The following is a 24,290-nucleotide window of genomic DNA, read 5'->3' on the forward strand; positions in this document are numbered from 1 at the left end:
TCTAATCCATTCCTTTCCTTCCGGGTTATACTGAAATCTCGGAAATAAGATCTAATTCCAGTGCAACTTACTTTACCACAACACGCAGTTAATATTAACACTATTAATTTGTTAAAACCATCACATGCAGCTGATACAAAATTATAATCACGTGTATACTGTATATTGGTTCTACTGCTGCAATGGCTTGTTAAACTCAAAACAGGAATTTTAAGTCAAAAAGTTTTTAAAGTGGCTTTTGATTACACAGGTTTTTAAAAGCATCACATCCGATACTTGTCATTTGAGTAAATAAAAGTCCTAGTGCTATGATATCTGCGTTTTATGAGGTTGTTGAAGCGTGACATTGAAGTCCAACATTTCATAGAAGTCACAATTTTCGAATATTAACGGCTCCATTAAAAGCGCAATGAAACCCGGTAATAACAAGAATTATTATAAAACGGTTCGCATTAATATTCTTCTATGACCTTAGCATTGTGTAATACATAAAATGAACATTAAGTGCAAATACAAGAAAATTTGGGAAAAATGAAAAGAAATCGCTTAAATTATTAAAGAAAAACTTTCATAAAAATAAAACGTCTGCTGATTACAAATGACAAAATAATAAACAATTAAATTGAACACGGGAACATTGAATACAGTTTTTCAACTTAACACAGGTGTTTTTCAAGCAGTCAACGTCATATAACAACCAGAACAGGAACAACTTTACAACACGAAATCGCACTAAATAAGTAAACAAACGATATAATGATGAAAGAGACGGTGCATTTAAAAACCAACAAGAAACCTTCAGTTTCCACAATAAATGAAATTTTCTCCACAAACATTTTCCAAGACATCAGACATTACTTAAGTCATATTCTTCGTATAACTCTGGAATGGTTTCGTAAATGACCTGATCTACAAACAAAAATTGGAATAGGGTATTTAATTAGGATTTATGTTTCATTAAAGTTGGTCTTCCTCTAGTTCTACTGCAGCAATAAATTTACCATCAAATCACTGCTGTACCTGAATCATTCTTGACGTGGTCATTGACGTAGGAGTTGTTTGGAAGAACTTCATCATACATGTGGTTTAGAACGCATTCAACTCCCTTGTACAAGACCAAGTATTGTTTCTGGAGAAATAAATCAAGTGTTTAAGAATCTTTAAATAAAAATATTGACAGAATTTTTAGAAATCAACTTTGCTTACAAAATTTTCGACCATGGCCATCCTGTCCTGCCTCAGTTGTTGAACAGTTTCAAAAATATTAACAGAAGATTTTTCCTGCATTTCTTGTAACAACCGATCAAGTGCAATGAATGTACCACTTCTTCCACTTCCATTGCTACAAAAAAAGCATTTTAGAAAACTAGAACCAAATTAAAGTTTGCAGGTGTCTCAGTTTCATTTGAACCTAGAAAGCCTCTTACAAATTTCAATTCTAAAAATTCTCTCCACTCAGCCGAAGTCTTTAACATTTACTGTGAACCCATCTCATAAAATATGGAGACATTTATTTCATGAAATACAGATATAAGTCTCAGCACACAATACAAAGGAATTCGACAGCATTCGACAGTCTGTGAAAAGCATTCGACAGTCTGTGAAAAAATACAGAAATAAAGAGTTCAGGAAAAATGATATTTTCAACAAAATCAAAGTTAATCTCAGAATCGCACAAGTTTTAATGCATTTAAATACAGGAAACACAAAAAGATATGATCAGTAGGGCCATTTTTATTTTGACCTAAAAAAAATTTTTTTTGACTTTATTTTTATCAAATTTTGACTTTATTTTGACCTAACGAAATTGCTTATTTGTAGAGGCCACAGTTCTTCCTCCAGTTACCCAAACATAATATTTTGTCGATTTCAGACCCAAACGTAATATTTTGTCGAAAAGTCAAGGTGTTTTATGGATTATAAAAAGTGCGTCGTGTTTTTTGGCGATAGATTTAGGTAGCTTGTGTTATTTTGTCCTTGTGAAAAGGGCACTTTGCCTCGATTTTCTCCGCATGGTAAATTCTAATAAACAGCAAATTAAACAGGGAATGCTTGTTGTTGCTCCAATCCAGCTTGATGGCGTTTACTTTTCCTGTGGCTTTCAACAAAATACTTTTTATTGCACTTCACTATAACCTCGCAAAAATTGCACCTTAAATCACCCCCGGGAGTTGCATTAAATTCATCAGAAAAATCTCGACATATCTGTCTAACTTTTGCTGAAGACGATTTAGCTTGCTTAGGAATTTTTGTATTACAGAATGTCAGTAGGCTATTCCTAAAATCCAAACTGTTGATCTTCGAAAAGACCACGTTTATGAAGAGGAACTGTTTTATAAGAATTATTTAAATACGTAACTATGAATAAACAATGGACAATTTGCGATAAAAGTTACTGCTGATCCAAGTGGGCATTGTGACTTATTTCCTGCTTTTATGGGTTAATATGGTTTAATTGTGTCGCAGTTCCTGATTTACAATGCTTCCACGAGGATTTTTACAAGAATTACTCTCAAGAAACACAAAAACTTTGTAAAAAGCCATATTTTGACAAATTTTGACTTTATTGTACATTTTGACTTTATTTTGACCTATAAACTTCTTAGAAACAATCCCCTAGGTGCTGAAAACAACTTTATTCTTTGATTCGTGGTCAGACGAGGTCCTTAAAAATTTTTGACTTTATTGACTTTTGCGGGCCCTAATGATCAGGAAGAATTGGACCTGGAACGAGAATAATTAATAATAACAACAATTATATGTTTCGATGCATATTCGGCCTCATAATTCTCACCTGCAATGCACCACAATAGGAGATGAAGATTCACTTGCATCCACTTCCTTTCTCACTTCAGCTATGAAGCGGATCAAAGCTTGGATGTTTTTCCTCTCAAACTCATCGTCATTATCCCAAGATGTGAAGTGGAATTGCTTCAGTTTGCGTTCGCTTCGATTCTGTTGATCAGATAACAAAGTTATCGATGTCATGAAAATTTTATGTAATGAACATCAACATAAAAAATTTACTATGCAAAAAATTTATTAAACAAAATATTTGTTCATTAGTAACCGTCTTGATTAATAATTTTCTCTTCTTCTTGCACTTACACGTTTAACAATAAGTTCCCTCGATGTCCACCAATCATTTTCCTTCTCAGCTACAAGGTGCAAAGTTACACCATGTGCAGTGGTGGGCTCATTGTGTGAAGGCCAATACTGGTTACAAGCAACTTCACCTGAAACCAACAATGAGACGATGGGTAATGAGCTACCATGTACCACTGGACAAATGTTGCGTTATTACCATTCTTACCATCTAATTATCTATTCACTATTCTATCATTCCAATCAGCTAGAAAATGTTGTGATATCAGAAGTAAAATTGGCAACAAAATGAATTTTATAACATAGACCTTTTATAACAAGTTTCCCGAGCATTACAATATACAAGCATTCTTGTTCCCAAATCATTCTCCAAAAGTCATCCATTGTATTTGGAAGCGGACCTTGAGTTGCGATGAACTTCTTCTCATTGGTCGACATCTACAATAAAATATGTTGAAACGTTATAAAATATAAAAGCAACAGAGGAATTTGCTGTAATTTGCAATCATTATCAACAAGCATAAAACTTAAAATCAATCTTAAAAAATTGCACTAAGGCAATAATTCTAAGTGTAAGAGCTTGGTATGTTATAATGTCTTTAATCAAAAGAACTCATAATTATGCAAGATTGATCTAAATTATTTTGTCACAGTCCAAATTTCAATAAAAAAATTACAATTTACAACAAACTTACAAGACTGCAAGAACTTACACAAATATATTCATGATAACATACGCACTCTTTCACCCATAACCAATTAACCATACACGAATAATCCTCCGAAATTGTTCTGGTAATTCAGCAGGAAATCACAAACCCCAGGTACTCACGTGAATATAACTTGCATTAATGTAGTCAGAGCCTTCTTCTCCAAATATTGTCGTTATTTTAACTCGATTTCTATTATCTGGCAAAGAATTTACAGCGTTCAAATAAAGGAAAATTGCAAAATTAACTGGTTTGTTTTGGAGAGTGGATTGTTTTGTTTAACTGTATCAATGAAATTAATATTTTATCCATGTAAATAATTTTCAATAAATTTTGGTTAAATCAAAGTTAGAATTATATTTCATGGTAGCAACAAACACATAATATTTGTATAAGACCAAGAAATGAATCTATTAAGTTAATAAATAGTACTTTATGAAATCACACCTTTGTCACTTAATGTGTCACAATGAAAGAAAATGATGTAATAGTGAGGTGTATCTGATATGAATGTTATGTTGCATGGTGGGCTTTGAATAGAAAATAGTTTGCAAATCACATATTATGCAACTTCCTAAAGACATGTTTGGCGCTAAATTAAGTTTGCAGATAACAGATAAACAAATCTTTGAGTAGTCAATCTAAAATTGGATTCAAAATGGTTCAAAAATACTCTGAAATATTTCAGTATTTTGTAATATTCGATATGCATGCAACTAAAAATGAACTGAATTTAAAATATTTCACCCAAAATAACAAAACATTAAAGTTGAAATTCTCAGAATGTTATCTTACAAGGCAATATATTCTGACAACGATTCTTCTCATCATTCTGCGAAAGTTTGCCAACAGAATTGGAAAAATCAGGATGAGAAAATGAAATGTTCTAGAAATATTTAATTTGCTATATTAATTAAGTGACCTTTGACAAAATAAGTTGCACATTACAAAATAACGAATCAAAGTTATTCTAATGATATGAAAATGAAATTCACCTGAAATTCTTTGTACAAGTTTGGTTGTGAGACATTCCGTATGTGAGTTAGAAATTTCGAAAGAGGAATGTTTCTGGAAAAAAGAATTCTGTTCAATTAAAAAAAAATTCAAATTCAAATCAACCAAGAATCATCACCATCAAATGTCACCTTTTCAACTCTTTGTCTTTCACTGAATCGACCACATTCAATTTCTGTTGGTTTGGTCTAAAAATGAAAACTATCAATAACATCGCAACTTTAACAACAACAACAACACAACAAACCTGTTCTTTGTTTGGCTCCGTCTGCGATAGAACCACACAGCAATAATTGCCAGTCCAATGATGACCACTACAGGGACCACTACGGCAATGACCACTGTCACTGTGTTACTGGTGGCGGCTGCATAAAATTGGTAAAAAAGTTATTGTAAAAAAAAGGATAATTTCCAAACGACAAAAAATTTACCAGTCTGTACCACAGGAGACCACTGTGTGACAGTCAGTTCATCATTGCCAGTTTTTGCTGCAACTGCGACTCTGTATCCTGTGTTTGGATCCAGGGCAAGGTTAGTGTATGTGACGTCATCTCGATATGGAGACTGAGTCATTTCACCACTTCCAAGAGTAAACTGTGTATAAGTTTAAAACTTTAACAACATCAATCACTAAAAGTTATTAATTACTAAATTATGTAACTAAAAAAATGGATGATTGTCAATTCCAAGAACATACCATTGAGCAAATAAACACAGAGCAATCCATTTCAGCTCCTCGATAAAATCATTTGTATATAATCTATCAAATTAAAGTGTTAGTAGGATTACAAAAATGACAGAAATTATTTTCTACAACAATTAAATTGCTTTCAATCAAACTACGGTAATGTGATGGCTGAAGAAAATTCAAAAGATTATGGAAATTGTAGGCTACATGTAGTTTCATAAAAATATCATATATTGAAGAAAAGCAAACAGCGTAATTACAAAACTATATATAAATTATATATGCGCCATTCTCACAAATAACTTGTTAATTAACTAAAATTGTATATTCCTACAAACTACACATAGGATTGTCGGCATGCAAATTAAAAGAAACAGAACAAAGAAAACCACGGAAATTACAAAAACAGTTCAAACAACAGGCTGATGCACTGAAATACGTTTATTAATTAACGTGCTGTGATAATGGTGTTACAGCAATGCTGTGTTGTATTGCAGGCAATCTACTTATATTGGTCAATTCCTTGCCAATTTTTTGAGCTTGAAATAGAAATGTGCTCAGTTGGAAATCCATAAAAATCTTACTGAGATTTGCTCATTCCCGGCTTGTCTCTTTCTTCTTCCACTTTGGACAGTGGCAGGGTTGCCGAGCTCATCAGTCCACATCGCGACACATTCTGTCACTCCGGCCTTGTCACATGGTTCAAGTGGACCATTAACATTTGGGGCTTCACCTACTCAATAAAAATCATTGTTCACTCAACTGGATTCAAGAAACCAAACTTATGGTGTTTTTACTTTCAGTTTAAAAAAAAATTTATGACCAAAAACTATAGTTTCCATTCAATGAGACCAGACCAATCCCACTCAGAAACTATCAGCATTAACATTTTTAGACACAATTACATCTGCTTTTGTATTTACAAAGCTTATCTCACCATCAAGTGAAGTTGTTCGAAACACAGCATAGTATTGAATTGGTCCATTATCTGAACTAAAAGTATCTGCAGGCAAGACAAATGTGTATGATGTTGTGGTTGCTTGACCAGAGCTAAATCCCTCAGCAGCATCAGCAGGAGGAGGTGGAGGAGCTGAAAGTGAAGAAGATTTTAAATGAAAGGATTCATCAAATTTATGTTAAATAAGAAACTCACCTGCTGCTAAGGTTCGATCAGAAATTAAACTATGTTCACTTTCTTGGTCGCTTCCGGCAACATCGACTATGATGCTGTAAATACTTATGTTATAATCTGTATATGAACTTAGATTTGGGATGACGTGTGAAGCATCATCTTTGCTGATATCCTGGAAACAATTTAAAATTGTGACATATGTACTCTTAAGTAAAAGTCCAACTAAGGACAAATAGTCTTAAGATCCAGTTGTCATAATCAATCCTAATTATTATCAAGGCTAATATATATAATCCAGTTATGTTACACATGACATCATTTACCATTCTATGTTGCTCTATTGCATTGGAGAGAGCTACAACAACATATTTCTGGATAAAACCATCAGATGGTGTCCATGTGACATTGATATTATCAATCGCTGGAACTGAAACCAAGTCCAATGGTTGAGCTGGTTCTATGGCAGAAATATTTCATTAAATTCAACAGCTGATATGATGGTTTGAGGACTTGATGTTTATAATTGCTATTTAAGTTTAGTTGTTGGTTTAAAAATTTCAACAAACTTACTTGCATTCATCTTTACCATCGAGTCACTTTGCAATTCATTGCTTATGACACTCACAGTTATATTGTAAGTGTTGCCGGGTATTACACTAAGTGTTGCCGTGGTATCATTAAATCCAACACTCATTTCATTCATGCTTGCTATGCTCAGGCCAACATAGCTTATCTGGAGAAACATTCAAAGATTTAAAAATAACAATTCACACCAGGGCCGTTGTAACAATATGGCATGGGAAAAGAATTCACACCAGGGCTATAAAAAACAATACAGCATGTGACCACCAATGTGAAAACCAAAGATGACAATTACATTAATTCGTTCCCCTCTTCCTGACGGCTTATTCCAAGTAACATCAAGCTGAGTTGTTGGATTTCCATTGCTTTGTATTGCATCTAAGTTCTTTACCACGTCAGGAACTGAAATATAATTTGATATTTTTTAATTTAAATTACAAATAATGATACAAACAGAAGGTTGACTAAATAAAAGGAGAGCCAGGATAACTTTCTAAGATCTTATGTGGAAATACATTCATAATCTACAAAATTAATGTCTTAAAACAAAACCTACCTGTTGGAATATCTTCAGTTACAGGATCACTTGTTGCCTCTCCAACACTTCTGACTGAGATTCGATACAAGGTTCCGGGATCAAGCGGAGAAATCACAAAACTTGTTATGGTCTTTGCAATGATTCTACTGAAACACACTAAAATTTCTTTAAACAACAATTCTTAAAAAATGAAATTGGGCACAAATTAATGGGTAGAATATCCAAAACTACATTTTTACTACATTCCAAAACTACATTTTCCTTACAATGAAAAGCAAACAAAAAGTCACAACCAACTGAAACCAATTAACATAAGATGTCATCTAGAGTGTTTCAATCTCAACAGTATTATTCTATCAACATGTAATGACATATTCTAATATTACACAACACTCACTTATCTACTTCACTTGCTGTGTCTCCCACAACAACATATGAAAGCAAGTAAGAATCAAACTGGACTTCAGCAAAAGGTGGTGACCAACTTATTTCTATACTGGTTGTAGTTTGATTCACAATTCTTATGTTAGATGGACCAGTATTTGCTGCAAACAGAATATCAACTTCCTAACAAACCCATATCTAAATCATGAACAGATTATCGCACAACAGCATGTAGAATGTAGACATCATACAATAAAGTACAATAAATAATTAAAGATCAATGAACACACAAAAGCACCTGTAGCTTGTGAGATAGAAGCGACATCACTGAGTATATCATTGCTCACACTGAAGACTTTGATAATATAATTCACACCAGATGTAAGTCCTGTTATATTATATGATGTCGATGTTGTGCCATCAATGCGAATTTCGAGTTGTGCTACATTTCCTTCCTCATTGTATTTGATCAACTAATTGCAATAAAGTAAAAAAATCATGTTCACAAATCAAGCTTTATTGATACAATAACGATATACTAAGATTACATAAACACATCATAATAACAAAGTACATACAATACATGTAATAATTAGTTTGTCCAAATGGTCAGCTAAAGCTGTGGCAAGTTATATGAGCATTAAAGACAGGCATGCACAACTCAAAATAGTACACGGGCCGTTTTAGCGAAAAAATATTTTTCGCGGGCCGCGTGCTAACGTTGTTGTAACTAACGTGTAGCCTACTTTATAAAATGTGACCGATTAACCGTCGAATAAGAGATATCGTTGAGAAGATGGTTACTGTCAGGAGACGGTTGCCTCTCGCAGTACAGTATCTAATTGTTTTTAACGCTTAGCGGCGGTAAAGCATCGGATTCGTTGATTATGTAATTGTAACCGTGGAGAAAATGCCTGAATGAGCGAAATCACGGAATATCTCGTGGGCCGCATGAAAAGGTTTCGGCCGCATGCGGCTCGCGGGCCGTATGTTGTGCATGCCTGATTTAAGATATGCATGCCTTATATGCCTTATATGAGCATTTAAGATGATATAATTTGCATCAAATATCATTATAACGGACAATGTTTATAGTAGCAAAGCCTGGATTTTTTAATGTGCAACAAACAGCTTTATACTGTCATATTTGACAACTTATGGGATTCACCTGACGGTCATAAATGGCAGAAGCAGCTGAACTTGGCAATGTCCAACGAATCACGATATATTCATCGGTTAATTTTGTGGCACTTAGACCAGTCACAGGGTTAGGAGCTGAAACAAAATTATTACAAAAAAAGTCCACAAATTTAAGCCACTTTCGTGATGTAACTTAAACTATTGCAAATATATGAATAATTAATGAATAACTATAACTTCTTAAATAAAATTATTTTTGTACTCACCCATAGTTATAGAAGATGATGACTCTTCTCCAAACCCAGCTGTATTACGTGCTCTCACAGTGACATCATAAGATTGACCTGGTGTCAAGCCATCAGCATTGATTGGAGAGATGGTTGATGTGAATATTTTATCACTTTCACCAGAAGTTGCAAATGTAGCTTGGTAATTATCAGCGCCATTTGTTGGGAGATTAAATGATACAACTGCCTGGAATGAAACGTTTTTAAACACAGATTTATATAAAAATATATATCAACAAAACTGAAGATAGATAATTAATTTTCAAATTTTTACAACTAAGTTAACATTTTCACAGACAAACATTAAAAGCACTATGGCAACAACTTAAAACTGCAAAAAACTTACCTTTGTTGTTCTGTCAGCTGCAAGTGTCACACTGATCATAGATGCAATTCCGGGAACTAAAAATGTTACGCAAAGTTAAAGAGAAGAGCTTTGCAAAAAAGACTAATAAGTACGAAAACTAACCAAATAATTTCCAATAAAAGTTAGTGAAAAAAATGTTTCTCAAAAAGTAATATCGAAATTGCTTACTGCTAATTATGATTTGAGAAACAACAATTATGATGACACAAAGTCAAATTAATATATGCGATGGTTACTGCAATAAGTCACTAAAGTAAGGGGCAAGTGTTCAAACAAATTCACCTTGTTTAATCAAAATGAGTTGTTAAAAAATATATCAGAAAAAGATTTTTTATTATTTAGTAATTAAGAAAATGTTGCTAAAACTGGGAAGCAAAAAAATTTAATTTGAGGCTAATTAACACATACACGGTGGTAGTTACAATATCACAATGTGAAAACTATTTGCTTGAATCTAGTGATTTGATGAAGTAATAGAACATTTCGTATACAAGAAAAAATAAGTCTAGTTAATAGATACTTAAGAGATACTTATAAGAGACTATTATGTAAGATCATGAAAGCATAGAAACCATTAACAACATTAACTGCCACGTATATAACAAACACTTAAAACGATATAAAAAACATCACAAACCAGTGAAAAATTGAACTGAATTTGAAGCTTCCCCAGTGCCGCCAGCATTGACAGCTTTTATTGTGAAAGTATATCCTGTGTTTGATGAAAGTCCATCGATAGTTGTTGAGGTTCCATCTATGTTAGGTTTGGAGCTTGTAGTTCCATCAGAAGATGCAGGATCCCACTCCACAGTGTAAGTAACAGATCCACTTCCTCCAACTGCATCCCACTGCAGTGAGATTGATGTTGATGTTGATGCAGTGCTTGTTGGAGTGATCACCTTGTCAGAAACTATATTACATACAGCAGCCATGAAATAACATGGGAGTAATATGTTTATGAAATTAATTCAAAAACTAAATCTAAAATAAACCTTTTCAAGAAGAATTGCAAGAATTGCATCTTTGCAAGAATTTCAATATAAACACCAGTCACTTTGTACAACATACCCCTTAAACTTTCATAAAATGTTCAAACAAAAAGATTTGCTGGTATTTATTCCTATAAAGTATAATTACTTTTATTTTAAAGAAGTCATTATAAAAACAAAATTATAGAAATATCGGTTCTAAGTCTGCTTTAACGCTTCGATTTTATTTCCGTTTCTGTTTTTCGTTGATTTTATTTAGAAATAGGTGTCTCACAAAACACTGATGTTGCTTACTGTTAAGTCTCAACATCAACCATTCAGTTTTAAATCATTATTAACAAACAATTTTATTAAACAAACTCATTTTATTTTACTCTTTTACAATTTAAACTAAACTGGCCCAAACCAAAAGCCCCAAAAAATACAGTTCAATATTATTCCAAAATAACCAAACGTGTCACATTGTGTAAAGCTTATGCTTTTATACTGGCACAAAGGTGACAACAAATCTGAGTTTCAAAAACACGAAAAAAAGAAGAGGGTTTATTCGTAAATACATTATGATTTTTACCTGTAGTTCCTTTCACTGCATCAGACATATCTCCATTTCCAGAACCACTTGTAGTAGCAGTTACTCGTATATTATATTCAGTGTTGGAGTTCAATCCACTGATGGTTGTTGGTGTTGAACCATCTGTGGTGGCCATCATTGAACCAGCACCAGTAGCTGATGTCCATGCTAACTCATAACCACTAATCGCTACAGCATTTCCACCAGATGGTGCACTCCATGTCACTTGGATAGTAGACGAAGATGTATCTCCGACAGTTAATCCAGTCGGTTTTCCGATGCCTGCAGAAAAAACACAAAAATAATTATAAGAAGTAACAGTAAATATTTTGATTTGCTTTTTTGCATGTGACAGTCACAATTGCTGTTCTTTACTTTATAGTAAATGTTGAAGATTGAATCTGCAGCGGTCATGGACATTGCTACCCTGAAACTTTGCTATAATACAGAATCTCTCTGATTCTGCTCTGGTTATGTGACCAGGGTGTGTTTCATCGCGCAACACAGTGGGCAAAGCATAAATATTAGTGCAAAACTGAGAGCAGTCTAAGGTGTATCCATCATACCCCCCATGCCACAGTGCTTCAAGCTTCCGTTACCAAATCGAATACATCTCTATAATGCCACACTTTAATTTTTCATGCAATGTTAAAATTTTTTACATCATGCACTGCCTTTTATGATGCCATAAGGCTACAAACTAGAATTTACACACAAGTAGATATACGATACCATCAGCCAAAAATTAAGATATGACAAATGATTTAGACTTGTGAAATAAAAAAAAACTTAACTTCAAAAACTTTGCAACATGATAACTCCATTATGATTTTTACCTGTAGTTCCTTTCACTGCATCAGATACATCTCCATTTCCAGAACCACTTGTAGCAGTTACTTGTATGCTATATTCAGTGTTGGAGTTCAATCCACTTATGGTTGTTGGTGATGATAGATCTGTGGTGGCCACCATTGAACCAGCACCAGTAGGTGGTGTCCATGTTAAAACATAACCAGTGATGGCTACAGCATTTCCACCAGATGGTGCACTCCATGTCACTTGGATCGTAGAAGAAGATGTATCTCCGACAGTTAATCCAGTTGGTTTTCCGATGCCTGCATTAAAAACAGAAAACATCCCATGATGATATAATTATTATTTTTGAAAGGATTTTCAGAAAATCAAAACTTAATTGTGATCAACTCATAAGAAAATAATTTCTTTCTATTCATAAAAGATTCATAATTTCAAAACCGTATGCAGCTTGTGGACGAATGACTGAGAGTTGTATTTTTTTTTATTTATTCACCAGAATCTACCAAAACTTTTATCATCTCTGATATTAATCACAGAAAATTGAGCCGTGTTTGCAAAATTAGGAAAATGAGATAAAGCAGAAACTAAGACATCACAAACAAAAGTCATGGTAGAATAAAAGAACTGATGAGAATTTGCATCAAATGTATCAGGAGCAAGTTATTATATTATTATCACTAAAATGTATTTACTCTTCAGGGAGTAACAAAAGATGATAAAATAAAGCACCAATATGTGCTCAGTGATTCATGTTAACTTATAAAGCAAAGGAGCCAACTTTTCACAAAACCTGAAAAGGCCAAGCTCTGTGACATCATTCTCAAATTTGTAACTATAGCAAGGTATCACAAAGGTTAGCTCAGCATGGTTTTGAAACTTTTTTCCAATACTAACTGATCTGACTTTCATCTTTTTCTTATCTCTAGCTTTTTCTTGTTTCTTGTTTCTATTGTTATGCCACATTTCTTAAAATTTTCTGCGCACAACTTAGGGCAAACTTTTTATTGATATTCTCCTTTAACTGGGAACTATCTACCAACCTTTCGAGACATTAACAAAATCATTATAGCGATAAAATTATGGGCAATAAGGTTAAAGTGGGTCCCATACTTGACACAAGCTTTGGTGTTAAGAAGTTAAGACTTTTTATTGTTCTGAACCAATGGCCATAAGAGTAGAATCGCCAATTCCTTTATCTTGTCCTTCTTTAAAGTCTTGCTGTGTTAGGATGTGGCAATAGAATTTTTTCGGAATCTTTTCAAGATTCCAACTTGAATCTAACGACTGTCAAAGATGTGACTTCATCACTTCACCATGAGCTCAAAACTGCTCTTGTTGTTTATTTTCATATCAATGCCAATTTTTAATAAAAACTCTTCAGTATTACAGCAACTCTTTACAATGTGTTAGATGACAGAGGACAAGGACAAAAACTTCTTTTTTATTTCAAAATGAATTTGAAATCCCCAAAAAATTTTTACTTGTGCTGCACAAGCATTGCTTTCTGATACTCCTCCTTGCTTGACACTCTTAGTGCCAAAAAATTTCATAAATTTTTCATTTTTACATTAAATACAAAGCTTTTAATGTGACATTTAGGCCTAGTAATTAGCGGTGCCTGAAACTGATAATAAACATCACGCCGTCAGTAAAAATGTTACAATTTTTTAATGACGTAATGATTGTGATGCATTTCCATTGCGCAACAAACGTTTTGCATTTTAAATATGCACCATAGTGACTATTTCACTGCATGTAGGTCACGCAGTCTGTTGTTAAATATAGGCAATTGGGTTAGCAGCATGGACATGCAAAAAGTTGATTTTAACTACTTATTTCAATTTAACAGATAGTAGAACTAAGACATGAAAAGAAAAAATTTTTAAAGTGTGTACAAGAACATGTGACACACACTGTGTAAAAAACACCTTCAATCTGGGTATTAAACGTTTTTAAATTTAAATGAATGTTAAAAAATTTGCATCTCTTTGTGATTTGGACAAAAAACTTAATCAAGAAAAGTTAATCCACCTTTTTAAAATTAAAATTTATTACGACAGTTAATGCTACTTCATTCAATGTAACTTACTATCAGAATTAAACTGAATGAAAGAAAACGATCACAACTCAAACATCTTTTACCCGACAAAGACATCTAAAACATGGATAAATTTTAAAACAAGAAACGCATCGTGCTCAAGTTTTATTTGAGGCCAAAATAATTACAGAGGGGGCCAAAAATCACCTTTCTGTGTAAAATAGGGTTAACCAGTGAAACGCATGAAAGGCACAATCTGTTGATAAGGAGAGTCGAAGATTCTTTAATGTACAAACAGGTGAAGCCTGTTATACTGACAAACAGCAAAATCAACGCTCTTGAAATTAGCTGCTTGATCATGATGAGTCTGAATAATTTTATCTATTGACACCACAAGCTAGTTTATGATTACTACAATTAGTTTAGAATTGTTACATCATAATATTAGAAATCATCGTTAAAAGCGTGTACACTGTTAAAAAGGTGACTGGTTTCCAACAGAGTTGAGTGCAAAATGAATTCTTTTTGCTTTTGTAAGCTCAATGAAGCTTTTTACAACATTTTTCGACAATTTTCCGTAAAAGTTCCGACAACTTTTACTCCATACATTGTGCATAAACATTTACCTGTTGTTGCAGATAATGCATCAGATACTGCACCAACTCCATTATTTGTACTCTTGGCAGCAACTGTTATGCTGTAATCAGTGTTTGCTTGCAAGCTGTCAATAGTGGCAGATGTGCCAGTAACATCTTTTGTACTAGAACCATCACTGCTAGCAGGTGTCCACGAAACAACATAACCATCAATAGTTGCAGAACCACCACCAGTTGTATCAGGAGCACTCCAACTTATCTCGATCGATGTCGATGTCACGGCTGTGGTGGATAATCCAGTAGGTTTGTCAAAAGCTGAAACAACAAATTACATTAGATCATACAAATAAGTGAACTTAACATTTCATAGATTGAGTAGGTTGGTATGCGTGGTGGTGGTGGAAATTCCTAAACAATCTTTATTTGAGATAAATAGGTGGTGGTCAATTACATGCTGACAAATTGAAAAGTTTTCTTTATCTCCTGTAAATGACCAATTTGATACTTTAATATGATTTTCTCCATGTTTTGTTTTGGATTAAACTGCTCGTAAAATATCTTTGTCAGTGACAATGTTTGCCGCATTCCCTTCATTTCTTCGGATGGAAAACAAGCCAACAAACTTTTCTTTTAATCAAAGCATCAGTGTGTTACTTCTTAAGTAGTGGGTTGCTGGTAATGCTATTTTTCTAAATCAGTAACGGGACAATCATCATGTTATTTATTACTATCCACCGAGTTGTAAAATTGATAAAGACTATACAAGATTGTGATATATGAACTTTCAATGATTCTGTGTATCGCATATCACAATTTCCAAATGTGGCTCCTTATGGCCATGAAGAATGAATTAAAGCAGCAAAGCTCAATGGATGGAGCCAATTACTTGTCACATATCAGGCATATTTAAATCTAGGCCACAAGAAAATCAGGCGATTCTGTAATTGGGAAAGTGTTTTACGGTTAAAATTCTACAAATTCTCAATCATGAGTCGTGACCAGGCAAGGTCAGCGATATCATTGAACCACCTGGTCCTTGGTCAACTTGTTCGTTTTTTCCCGGTCCCAGTGTGGCCAAAAATGACTTGTTAAATGCAAGCATTAGCTGTTACATTGACTTGTGACAATGAATAAATTTTTCGTAAAGATTTAATTGTATTTAGTTTAAAACAAACTTTTCTTTGTGTAAAGTTTCCAACCATGGTCATTTTAAAGTAACATTTATAAGTTTGTTTAAACAAAAATTCTAAATAGCCAGGTAACATGAGAAATAACAACACTCACTTGCTACAAGTGATAATGCGCTATCATCAGTGGATATCACATCGTCCTTCCAGGCCAGGACAGTGACAGAGTAATCAGTGTTAGATGTCAGTCCAGTTATTTGCAACATTTTTGTGTCAATGTTTGCAACAGGTTCAGTTTGCTTTGATCCACTGCCATCAGAGTAAGTTACTCGATATTCTGTGGCTTGTTGGAGGCCAGCAGCAGGATTTGTGTAATCCCAGTTAACAGTAAATCGGTCGCTTCCCACAGTGGTGATGCCTGAGATGGTCGGTGCATTTGAGGCTGTAAAAAGAAAATATGTGACCAACAACATAATTTATATCAAACTATAGATTATTAGTTCATGCTTAATATGAATAATAAGCAATGACTTCTAAAATTTTGTCATAATGATCGTATAGCGAGGGATTTTATGAATCGTTAATGACACTTGTATGTGCCAAAGATGCATACACTGTATACATGTGTATATACACTTATAAATCGAGGACATACCGACAAGATTTATTACATCATTCATGATGTCACTCGGCATTTCTAACATAGGACTCAGTTATATTTGCCCATAAAAATTTTCTGTGATACCGTTGATAAATGGACGAGTTAATTCTACCAAGGAAAACAAGCTTAATTTAACTAAAATAGAAATGATCTTTGTGCCAGCTTGGCAAAATAATGGACTGTGATGTCACGCTACGTCATCACGTTCCATCATGATGTCACGTAACCTACCCTATGCACAAAGCAGAAAGTGTCATAAGACATGTTTGAGAATTGGTAGCACATGTAGTTGCCATAGTTACTCTTAATATTATGACAAAATGATAAAGAAAACAAATTAGGATTCAGCATATACTCTGGGGACTTGATATGTTGAACGTGAAAACGGTGATGTAAAGCGCATGTACGGGGAGGGTACACATTTTGCATTGTGATGTAATCGTCACGGTGATTACCTTAGTTTCATTACCATGCCCGTATTGAGTTGCATACCTTAAACTTACATTAGACAATACTTACACTATACATCAATACATTATACATTAGTGCTGTATTTGGGTATGAGTTCCACACTTCTGGAACAAAACCTTGGTTTACTAAAACACTTTAACTTGTCGCTTTTAAAAGTTTGACTTAACTTGCTTCAACGACTGTTTACACACCTTCCTTATGTTGTTTACACATGGATCTCATTTACTCTTTTTTAAATTACATTACCTAAATTTTACTTTAAAACATGCAAGAATACCACACAAGTAAAGTGACCAAACTCTCTTTGGTTTTTGGGTGCTGCTGTGTAAGAAACATTTAAATCAAGCTTTAAAATACGTTAGAAATAAAACTCTTTTCCAAAAGCAAAAATTTGGATAGGACGCCAAATAAATTAAAAAGAGAAAAAGTTGACGGCTAGACATATTCGAGATTTATGATTTTTCAAGGGCGAAGGGTATTGCCATGGTTAACTGCAAAAAAAACAACAAAACATTTTCTATCAAAAAATATTAATTTAATTGCACAGCTGCATTACTTACAGTGAAAGTAACAAGGTGATTCTACCAAAATATCAGCATGACATCGACTAAAAAGACAGCTTATTTGTGGCAATTAATTAATCAACGATATTTTGAGCGCACTGACGTCCTAACTGACTTGTAAGGGGACTTTAACTTTTAGACAATATATTTAGGAGCAGAAAAGGGCAAACTACCACCAAAATGGCCACACACCACACATGACCATGATATACCTGTTGTCAGTCTTGTCAGTGGGGCTGCAATAGCAAAATCTGAAGAATCTGTCTGGCTCACAGCAAATAAGAAAACATCATAGTTGGTGTTTGGTTGAATATCAGCACCAGATGTGGTCTGCATGATGGTAACCTGTAAACATTCATAACATATTATATAGACAAATTATCGACAAACGCAATGTAAATTGCAGTAACACATTTATCAACAGTGATGTATTTGGGATGGTTTTCAAGTGTTTCGACAAATTCCTCAAATAATTCGCAATCTGTTCATATCGTCTTGCAACAACCCATTTTTTATTGCCTTCGGTAATTTAAATTTGGAAAACGGTCAAAGCCGCACTGCTCAAAACAGAAATAAATGCCCTTGCTACTATGTTATATCAAGATGAGTAGACTTATGTATGAATAAATGAACAATGAAATAAATGATCAAACAATCCTTGCTTGGTATTACATCAACCTAATTATGACACAACTTTCATTTGTGAACATTCGATTATGCTCTCGCATCCTGAAGCAATGAAACCAAACGTAAATCTTTTCCTGAGCAATTTGTCTGACTGCTTGTTTCAATGCATTTTAATGGGAGGAAAAATCGTTTCAAGTCAATGATAACAGTTCTCGATTACGCAAAAGTTGCTAACTGCCACGTTGTAACAGTAACATTATCTATCAAACATTTGGTCAACATCTTCGACTGCATTTGAATATTTTGCTTCATACAAATATTTAATTAATTAAATAAAAATCATTATATAACTTTCACTGTTTCACCAAAAAAAAAATTGCCACTTTTTCACTTCCATGACATCCTAGCTTGGAAATGAAAACATAGATTTCATCTATTAGTTTAAATGTAATTGTTTTTAACTAAATTAAAACTTTAAATGTGATTTCTTTAAGATATCTCATGTGTTGGTGACGAGTGACTGATACCTTTTAGTGCACGCATTTGCTACCTCAGGTTTCAGCAAATAAATAGACAAAGTTACCAGGTCTCTATGAAGAGTTTAAGTTAGTTTGAGCCTGGCACCAGAAACATTGACCTCAAGTGACCAATATATAGACATCTCCTAACTCATCAGATAATTATAAGACACGTCCATGCTAGGGTTGAAATTTCGAGACTAAATTTGAAATCCAGGGATTGAGATTTCCTGGAATTTTCACCCTACAGTCCAGAGACTTTTTGGGATGAATTTTTTTTTATCATTATTTGTGCGGTTTATATTCAAGGGCGGCTGACATTTTCTTATCAAACAAAAATTTTATTTGCTGCTGTAACTTTAATTGGCTGCAGTTTTTTTAAAAAACTTTTTTTCAGCGTCCTTTGGATAAAATGAGAATTTTCATCGGCAGTCAGCGCCCTCTCTGTGGGTAAAAACAAGAATTCTTGCTTTGCTTTCGTAGCTGTTTTGTGAATTAGCGCCAATTGTTCTGCGCGAACTTAACACTTTAGGTGCTAGGCAACGTATATATTCGTATATGGTTGGTGACGTAAGTGCTTGAATCACGTATTAATACGTTTGTTGTAATTTTTATAATCTCAATAACCACACATGCTGCACGCCACTATCAGATGCGCTTTACAATCGAGAGCGCCTTACAAACTAGGATGGTTTCTGATCAAGTAAGTACGGCAACTACGCATGGTTTCAAAGGTGGCATGACATACTTGTAATTAGTTCAAAGCATGGTCTGTCACAATCACACCTGCAACATTACCATCGAGATTATCTCAGACTGTTCACCGAGTATCTTTGGCAGGCACAAAATATTCATCAAAGCATAATAAACCAAAAAAACCACTCACCCCAGATGATACTGTGGCACCAGATGGCGTAGTAGGATCTGTTGTTACACTACTCAATTGTACGGTGACTTGATAATCCAAGTCAGCTGACTCATCCCATGTGAGAGTGAAAGAATTTGAACGGATCGAAGTGCTGTCTAATCCTGTTGGTGCACTGACTGCAGCATTCTGTAAACATGTCAGTGGTAAAAATGCAAATGGAGTTGTGAGGTTTTCAAGCAGTTGAACTATGTCTAAACATTAGCAAATATGGACTTTCTATTTAAATAGAGAATCAATTGAACAAACAGTATACTATGATCATCTGTGCTTCATATGTCTGCTTTAACACGTTAAATTCTTCTATGGTGTGCCATTTTATAATTAAACCATTCACTACATCGCCAATAAGTGTTTCAAATAAAATATTCAATCATGACAAACATATCACTTACAGCAATGGATATGTATAACAAGCAAACAAACAACTTGAATAACATGGTTCTTGGTGGCAGTATGCCACAATCTACAAAATAAAACAATAAAATTTGAAAACAATTTGTAAATAGTTAAACTTGGTTATACATAAAGGAATGAGTAAAGTGCATTGCGGTGACATTTTCTTCTACAAATAATATAAATGGTTGCACAGCCATCTTTCTTTCAAATTTTGTAAACATTTTGTATTTTGAAACAATTATTGTCTAACGTTAGCATTTGCTGTTGAATGGCAACATTTTGCAGCAGTAACAAATAAGAGCATCAATGCACACAATTTGGATGATGCTCAGGTAATAAAATGGTTAAGTGGTCTTCTCTATGCTGCATCACGTTTATCGCAGGCAAAAATGCGAGGGGGCCTATACGCCAGCTATACGTTAACAACTTCTTTTTGGCTTGAAAATCGGGGAAAGGACTTATAAGTGAGGGGGGCTTAGATGCCGTTATATACGATAATTTGCAGTCTAACTGAATCCTGGTAAATCGGAATGTGGCTGTCCACATTTCCCACCCCTGGTATAGGCTTGTCATTTAATACCCAGAATTTTTAAGTACGGACAAGTACTTATGGCCTAGGCACAACTAGGCTTATGTTAATTTAAAAGCAAACACGAATACTATGAAGGTCAACACAATCCCGCACCAAGACATAAATCTTCTTCAATATGTTGCCTGACTTGGGTTATAGCATGACGTAACCGCTAAGTAATTTACTTTTTTAAACAAAGGCAACTAAATAGCAATTGAGAGTTTAAATTTGTTTGGTAAATGGCATTTATTGCAGAAAATGTAACCAAATTCGATAGATTTATGTCATCTTTGGAATCGATAGTTTTAGCGTTTTCATCACAGTTCTTCTGCTTCGGCGATAATAATCCGTAAATCTATTTAGATTTGTATTCGCAAACACAACAGGTGCTAAAATGAAAATAAAGTATATATACTGCTGTTCTCACTTACCTCAACCAAGCAACAAGTGTACCAGCAAGAAATGTTTATGTTGAAGTAAGCATTGCTGCCCTATAAAATCTAATAGATATGCTAATTCCCTGAAACATAACGTATTTAGTCTACATTGTCAGTCAACATTAAACAAGAGGTGAAATGAAAAGGCAGAGATTTTGATCAGATAAAAAATATGCTAAAAACATGTTCTGCAGCCTATAGTATCAGTTTTACGTGAATTAAGGACACTTTGTTGTGCTTCATTCAACATGGTTGGAAATAGGACAGTTGCGCTGACAAGGTTCATCAATGTGCACACCAAACTTTTTATCTTCACGCCGATTTACAATAAACAAAAAGAAGCTAGTTGTTTAAACACAAAAATACAATAAAAAAACTAAGAATTGAGGCTTTGGTGCTTGCCCTCAGACCACAAGTTGAATCTTTGCACGCACGCTTTCTCGTTGAAAGCTGCCATACTTTCCAATCTGGTTCATACAACACAACGTATTCGCCATAAACTAAAAGCTTTTTTGTAATAACGTATGGTATTAGAATCAGATTTTAGAATTACCAGTAATACAACTTCACAGTATATCGATTTCCTTTCAGATATCTTTACCAACATATGGCTAATTATTAACAAACATTTTATGCAAATTACAGAATAAAATGCTCTACTGCATACGTGTCAAACTCCCGGCCAGATTTGGTTCGAATAAATCGATTTATTCTAACGCTGGTAATCTGGGCTGCATATTTCTTTATTGTTTGTTAATTCTTTAATGCTTTTGCAAGGAGATGAATGAAACATAATGATGTAAGAGAAGAATTATATATATCAAAAATAGCCTAGTCAAAAATCGTCAAAAACATCAAAAATTTACCAATTCATGTACTCGTGTCACAAAATGTTCAATCAAATTTTATCCTTACGGCCCGCGACGTTAAATAAGTTGTGACACCCCTGGTCTACTGAATGTCTTCATCCTATCATCGCAGGTTAACCTAGGACTTGCTGGGCTAGCTGCAATAGACCTAGATAGACCAATTTTTTTGCATCTGTCCTATAACAAATGTAAATCTAACCAAGTGGTTCTTAACCTTTCCCAACTATTTTCTCATTTACACCAACTACCCAATATAAATTTCCCCACTTTGGCTTTTAACTGTTTTCTGGCACGAGCTTAAGTTGACCTGACTTCGAAATATAATTGAATGAAAGCAACCAAACAATTTCATTCAATGAATTTGTTGTGATGAAATCGTTATATTTCTGATAAGTACCACAAATGCTAGGTATACGCAGCTTACTAATTTCCAATACTCGAATCTTCTTAACATCATATCAAATGTAAGTTAGCCACATTCTTTTGGTGTGTGAGGCAATTGGGCATGTTCAACAGTAAACTGTAGCGTATAAAATAAGGTTCATTTGTATACTAGACCCCAGCCAACTAGACCAACTAAAAACCTAGGCTATGCAAGGGAAGGATTTATGACGTAATAATTGATCAAGACGCGGCGTTTTTGGACCACTCTGCGGTTCCGCCTCCTGTTAAATTTCAGGTCTGTTTTAGTTTTACTTTCCCATAGGCTATCAGGATTAGGCTAGCATAAAAATTTAACAGATTTTCACCTTACATGCATTATTCGTTCATAGAACTGAATTTCTCCTCTAATAAGCTTTGCTTAGAACAGAACAATTCGGACAACATTTACAAACAACTGAATGTAAATTACCTCGAACTACAACCTCTGCGCGATCTTGGCTCAAAACTTTCTTGTGCAGTAGCTAAAAAAAGGAACAGCGTACATAGAAATCACATTACACAGAAATTAGACGTAGCAAGGAATTAATCAAATGAAATTAACTAGACACAAGAAAAGACGCAAAAGAATTAACTAAATATTTGGCTTAATATCTTAGCTATTCATATACAACTAGCGCTTCCTTTTTAAGTAGGCCTAATTTTGTGATCTAATACATACAAATTCATATATAACTCAATCGTGACTATATTATCCAAGTTGAGACACCACTACCTAGTGAAGCAATCCGAACCACGAATATCCAATAAATCTGTAGAAAATGGTTTCACAACATTTGACCAAATGAAAAAAACAAAGGAAAATAGCCACATGCACTAAACCAACAATACGTTGTCAGGTATTTGATTTGTAGTGCGGTACAATGTTAAAAAATTAACAAAAATTGGGACAAAGTTTCAACAAAAAGTGGTTTAGTTTTATTAGTAACTGTTTCCCATTTTTTTCAACATAGATTCAAACAGAACGATTTTGCGATTGCCTGTGATAGATAGGCTACTATGAACAAGATACAAAAAAGATAAATTTGTTTCAAATTTAACCCCACTCTAGTAAAGTATCTCAAGTTGTTAAATGGCAAAACTTAATAAACCATAAAATATGAATTGCATCAAAATCATATCCATAAGTAGCCTCCTTTATTTGATTGTTTATACTTGTCTAAGCTGCTAAAAATCTTATTTCTGGTATTCAATCTCTTGCTGATAGTTCTTTGTCGGTAACAAACATAACCAAATCGCCTTCTAATAATAACCTCGTATGCTAGCTCAGTAACAGGAACTTCCGCGTAACACGTCACAAACACTATCATTGTGATCTCATCCTACGCGTAACAAGCTTGGTAATCAACATGGTTATATTCTAAAACTGTTCTGTCTGAAATTCTATAACATGCCTGGCAGAAACAGGCCGCGACGCGTTTATGCATTAACGGTACCAGAAACATCGCACGGATTATGCAACGGTTTCACTTTCGCTTCTTCGCGTTAGAAGAACTAACAGACGAAAAGCAAACACTTTCGTCTTCCCTTGTTACGTCATGTCGTGTTTACAAACAATGCAAACGGATGAATCATGAATTGTGACAATTCACAAATTCGTTTAGCTTCAGAGCTTCACATTCTATTTACTGTATTTACAATTGAGCTTTATAATTACCACATAATCATTAAATCTTTTTGCCTTCAGCTTTGTACTCAGGTTGAACTCTATACGTGAGTTTGCT

At 34.1% G+C, this 24,290-nt stretch overlaps 1 protein-coding gene across 3 annotated transcripts; it reads right to left on the reverse strand.

Annotated features, from left to right (window-relative positions):
• LOC143449863 (receptor-type tyrosine-protein phosphatase H-like) lies at positions 1 to 22,988 on the reverse strand. 3 transcript variants are annotated; one of them, XM_076950205.1, is made up of 33 exons: positions 21,251 to 22,988; positions 20,245 to 20,315; positions 19,811 to 19,978; positions 17,992 to 18,124; positions 16,242 to 16,526; positions 14,988 to 15,272; positions 12,344 to 12,622; positions 11,508 to 11,789; positions 10,585 to 10,857; positions 9,927 to 9,982; positions 9,560 to 9,767; positions 9,322 to 9,428; positions 8,452 to 8,626; positions 8,167 to 8,314; positions 7,788 to 7,915; positions 7,527 to 7,633; positions 7,220 to 7,382; positions 6,973 to 7,106; positions 6,671 to 6,821; positions 6,455 to 6,607; positions 6,102 to 6,250; positions 5,261 to 5,423; positions 5,077 to 5,194; positions 4,961 to 5,017; positions 4,811 to 4,883; positions 4,611 to 4,701; positions 3,938 to 4,014; positions 3,414 to 3,543; positions 3,109 to 3,236; positions 2,795 to 2,955; positions 1,219 to 1,342; positions 1,021 to 1,129; positions 1 to 909 (listed from the first exon to the last, which is right to left on the reverse strand). In XM_076950205.1, exons 2-33 carry the CDS (start codon positions 20,287 to 20,289, stop codon positions 848 to 850), a joined length of 4,722 nt encoding a protein of 1,573 aa, XP_076806320.1. In that variant the 5' UTR covers positions 20,290 to 20,315; positions 21,251 to 22,988; the 3' UTR covers positions 1 to 847. The 3 variants fall into 3 exon arrangements, with proteins under 3 accessions (XP_076806320.1, XP_076806314.1, XP_076806308.1); XM_076950199.1 differs by having other exon boundaries at positions 1,207 to 1,342; positions 7,788 to 7,912; positions 21,251 to 22,986; XM_076950193.1 differs by having other exon boundaries at positions 1,207 to 1,342; positions 21,251 to 22,985.
• Between the last annotated feature and the right edge of the window lie 1,302 nt (positions 22,989 to 24,290).

The sequence above is a fragment of the Clavelina lepadiformis genome, chromosome 1 (genome assembly GCF_947623445.1).
Source record: "Clavelina lepadiformis chromosome 1, kaClaLepa1.1, whole genome shotgun sequence".
NCBI classification, from domain to species: domain Eukaryota; kingdom Metazoa; phylum Chordata; class Ascidiacea; order Aplousobranchia; family Clavelinidae; genus Clavelina; species Clavelina lepadiformis.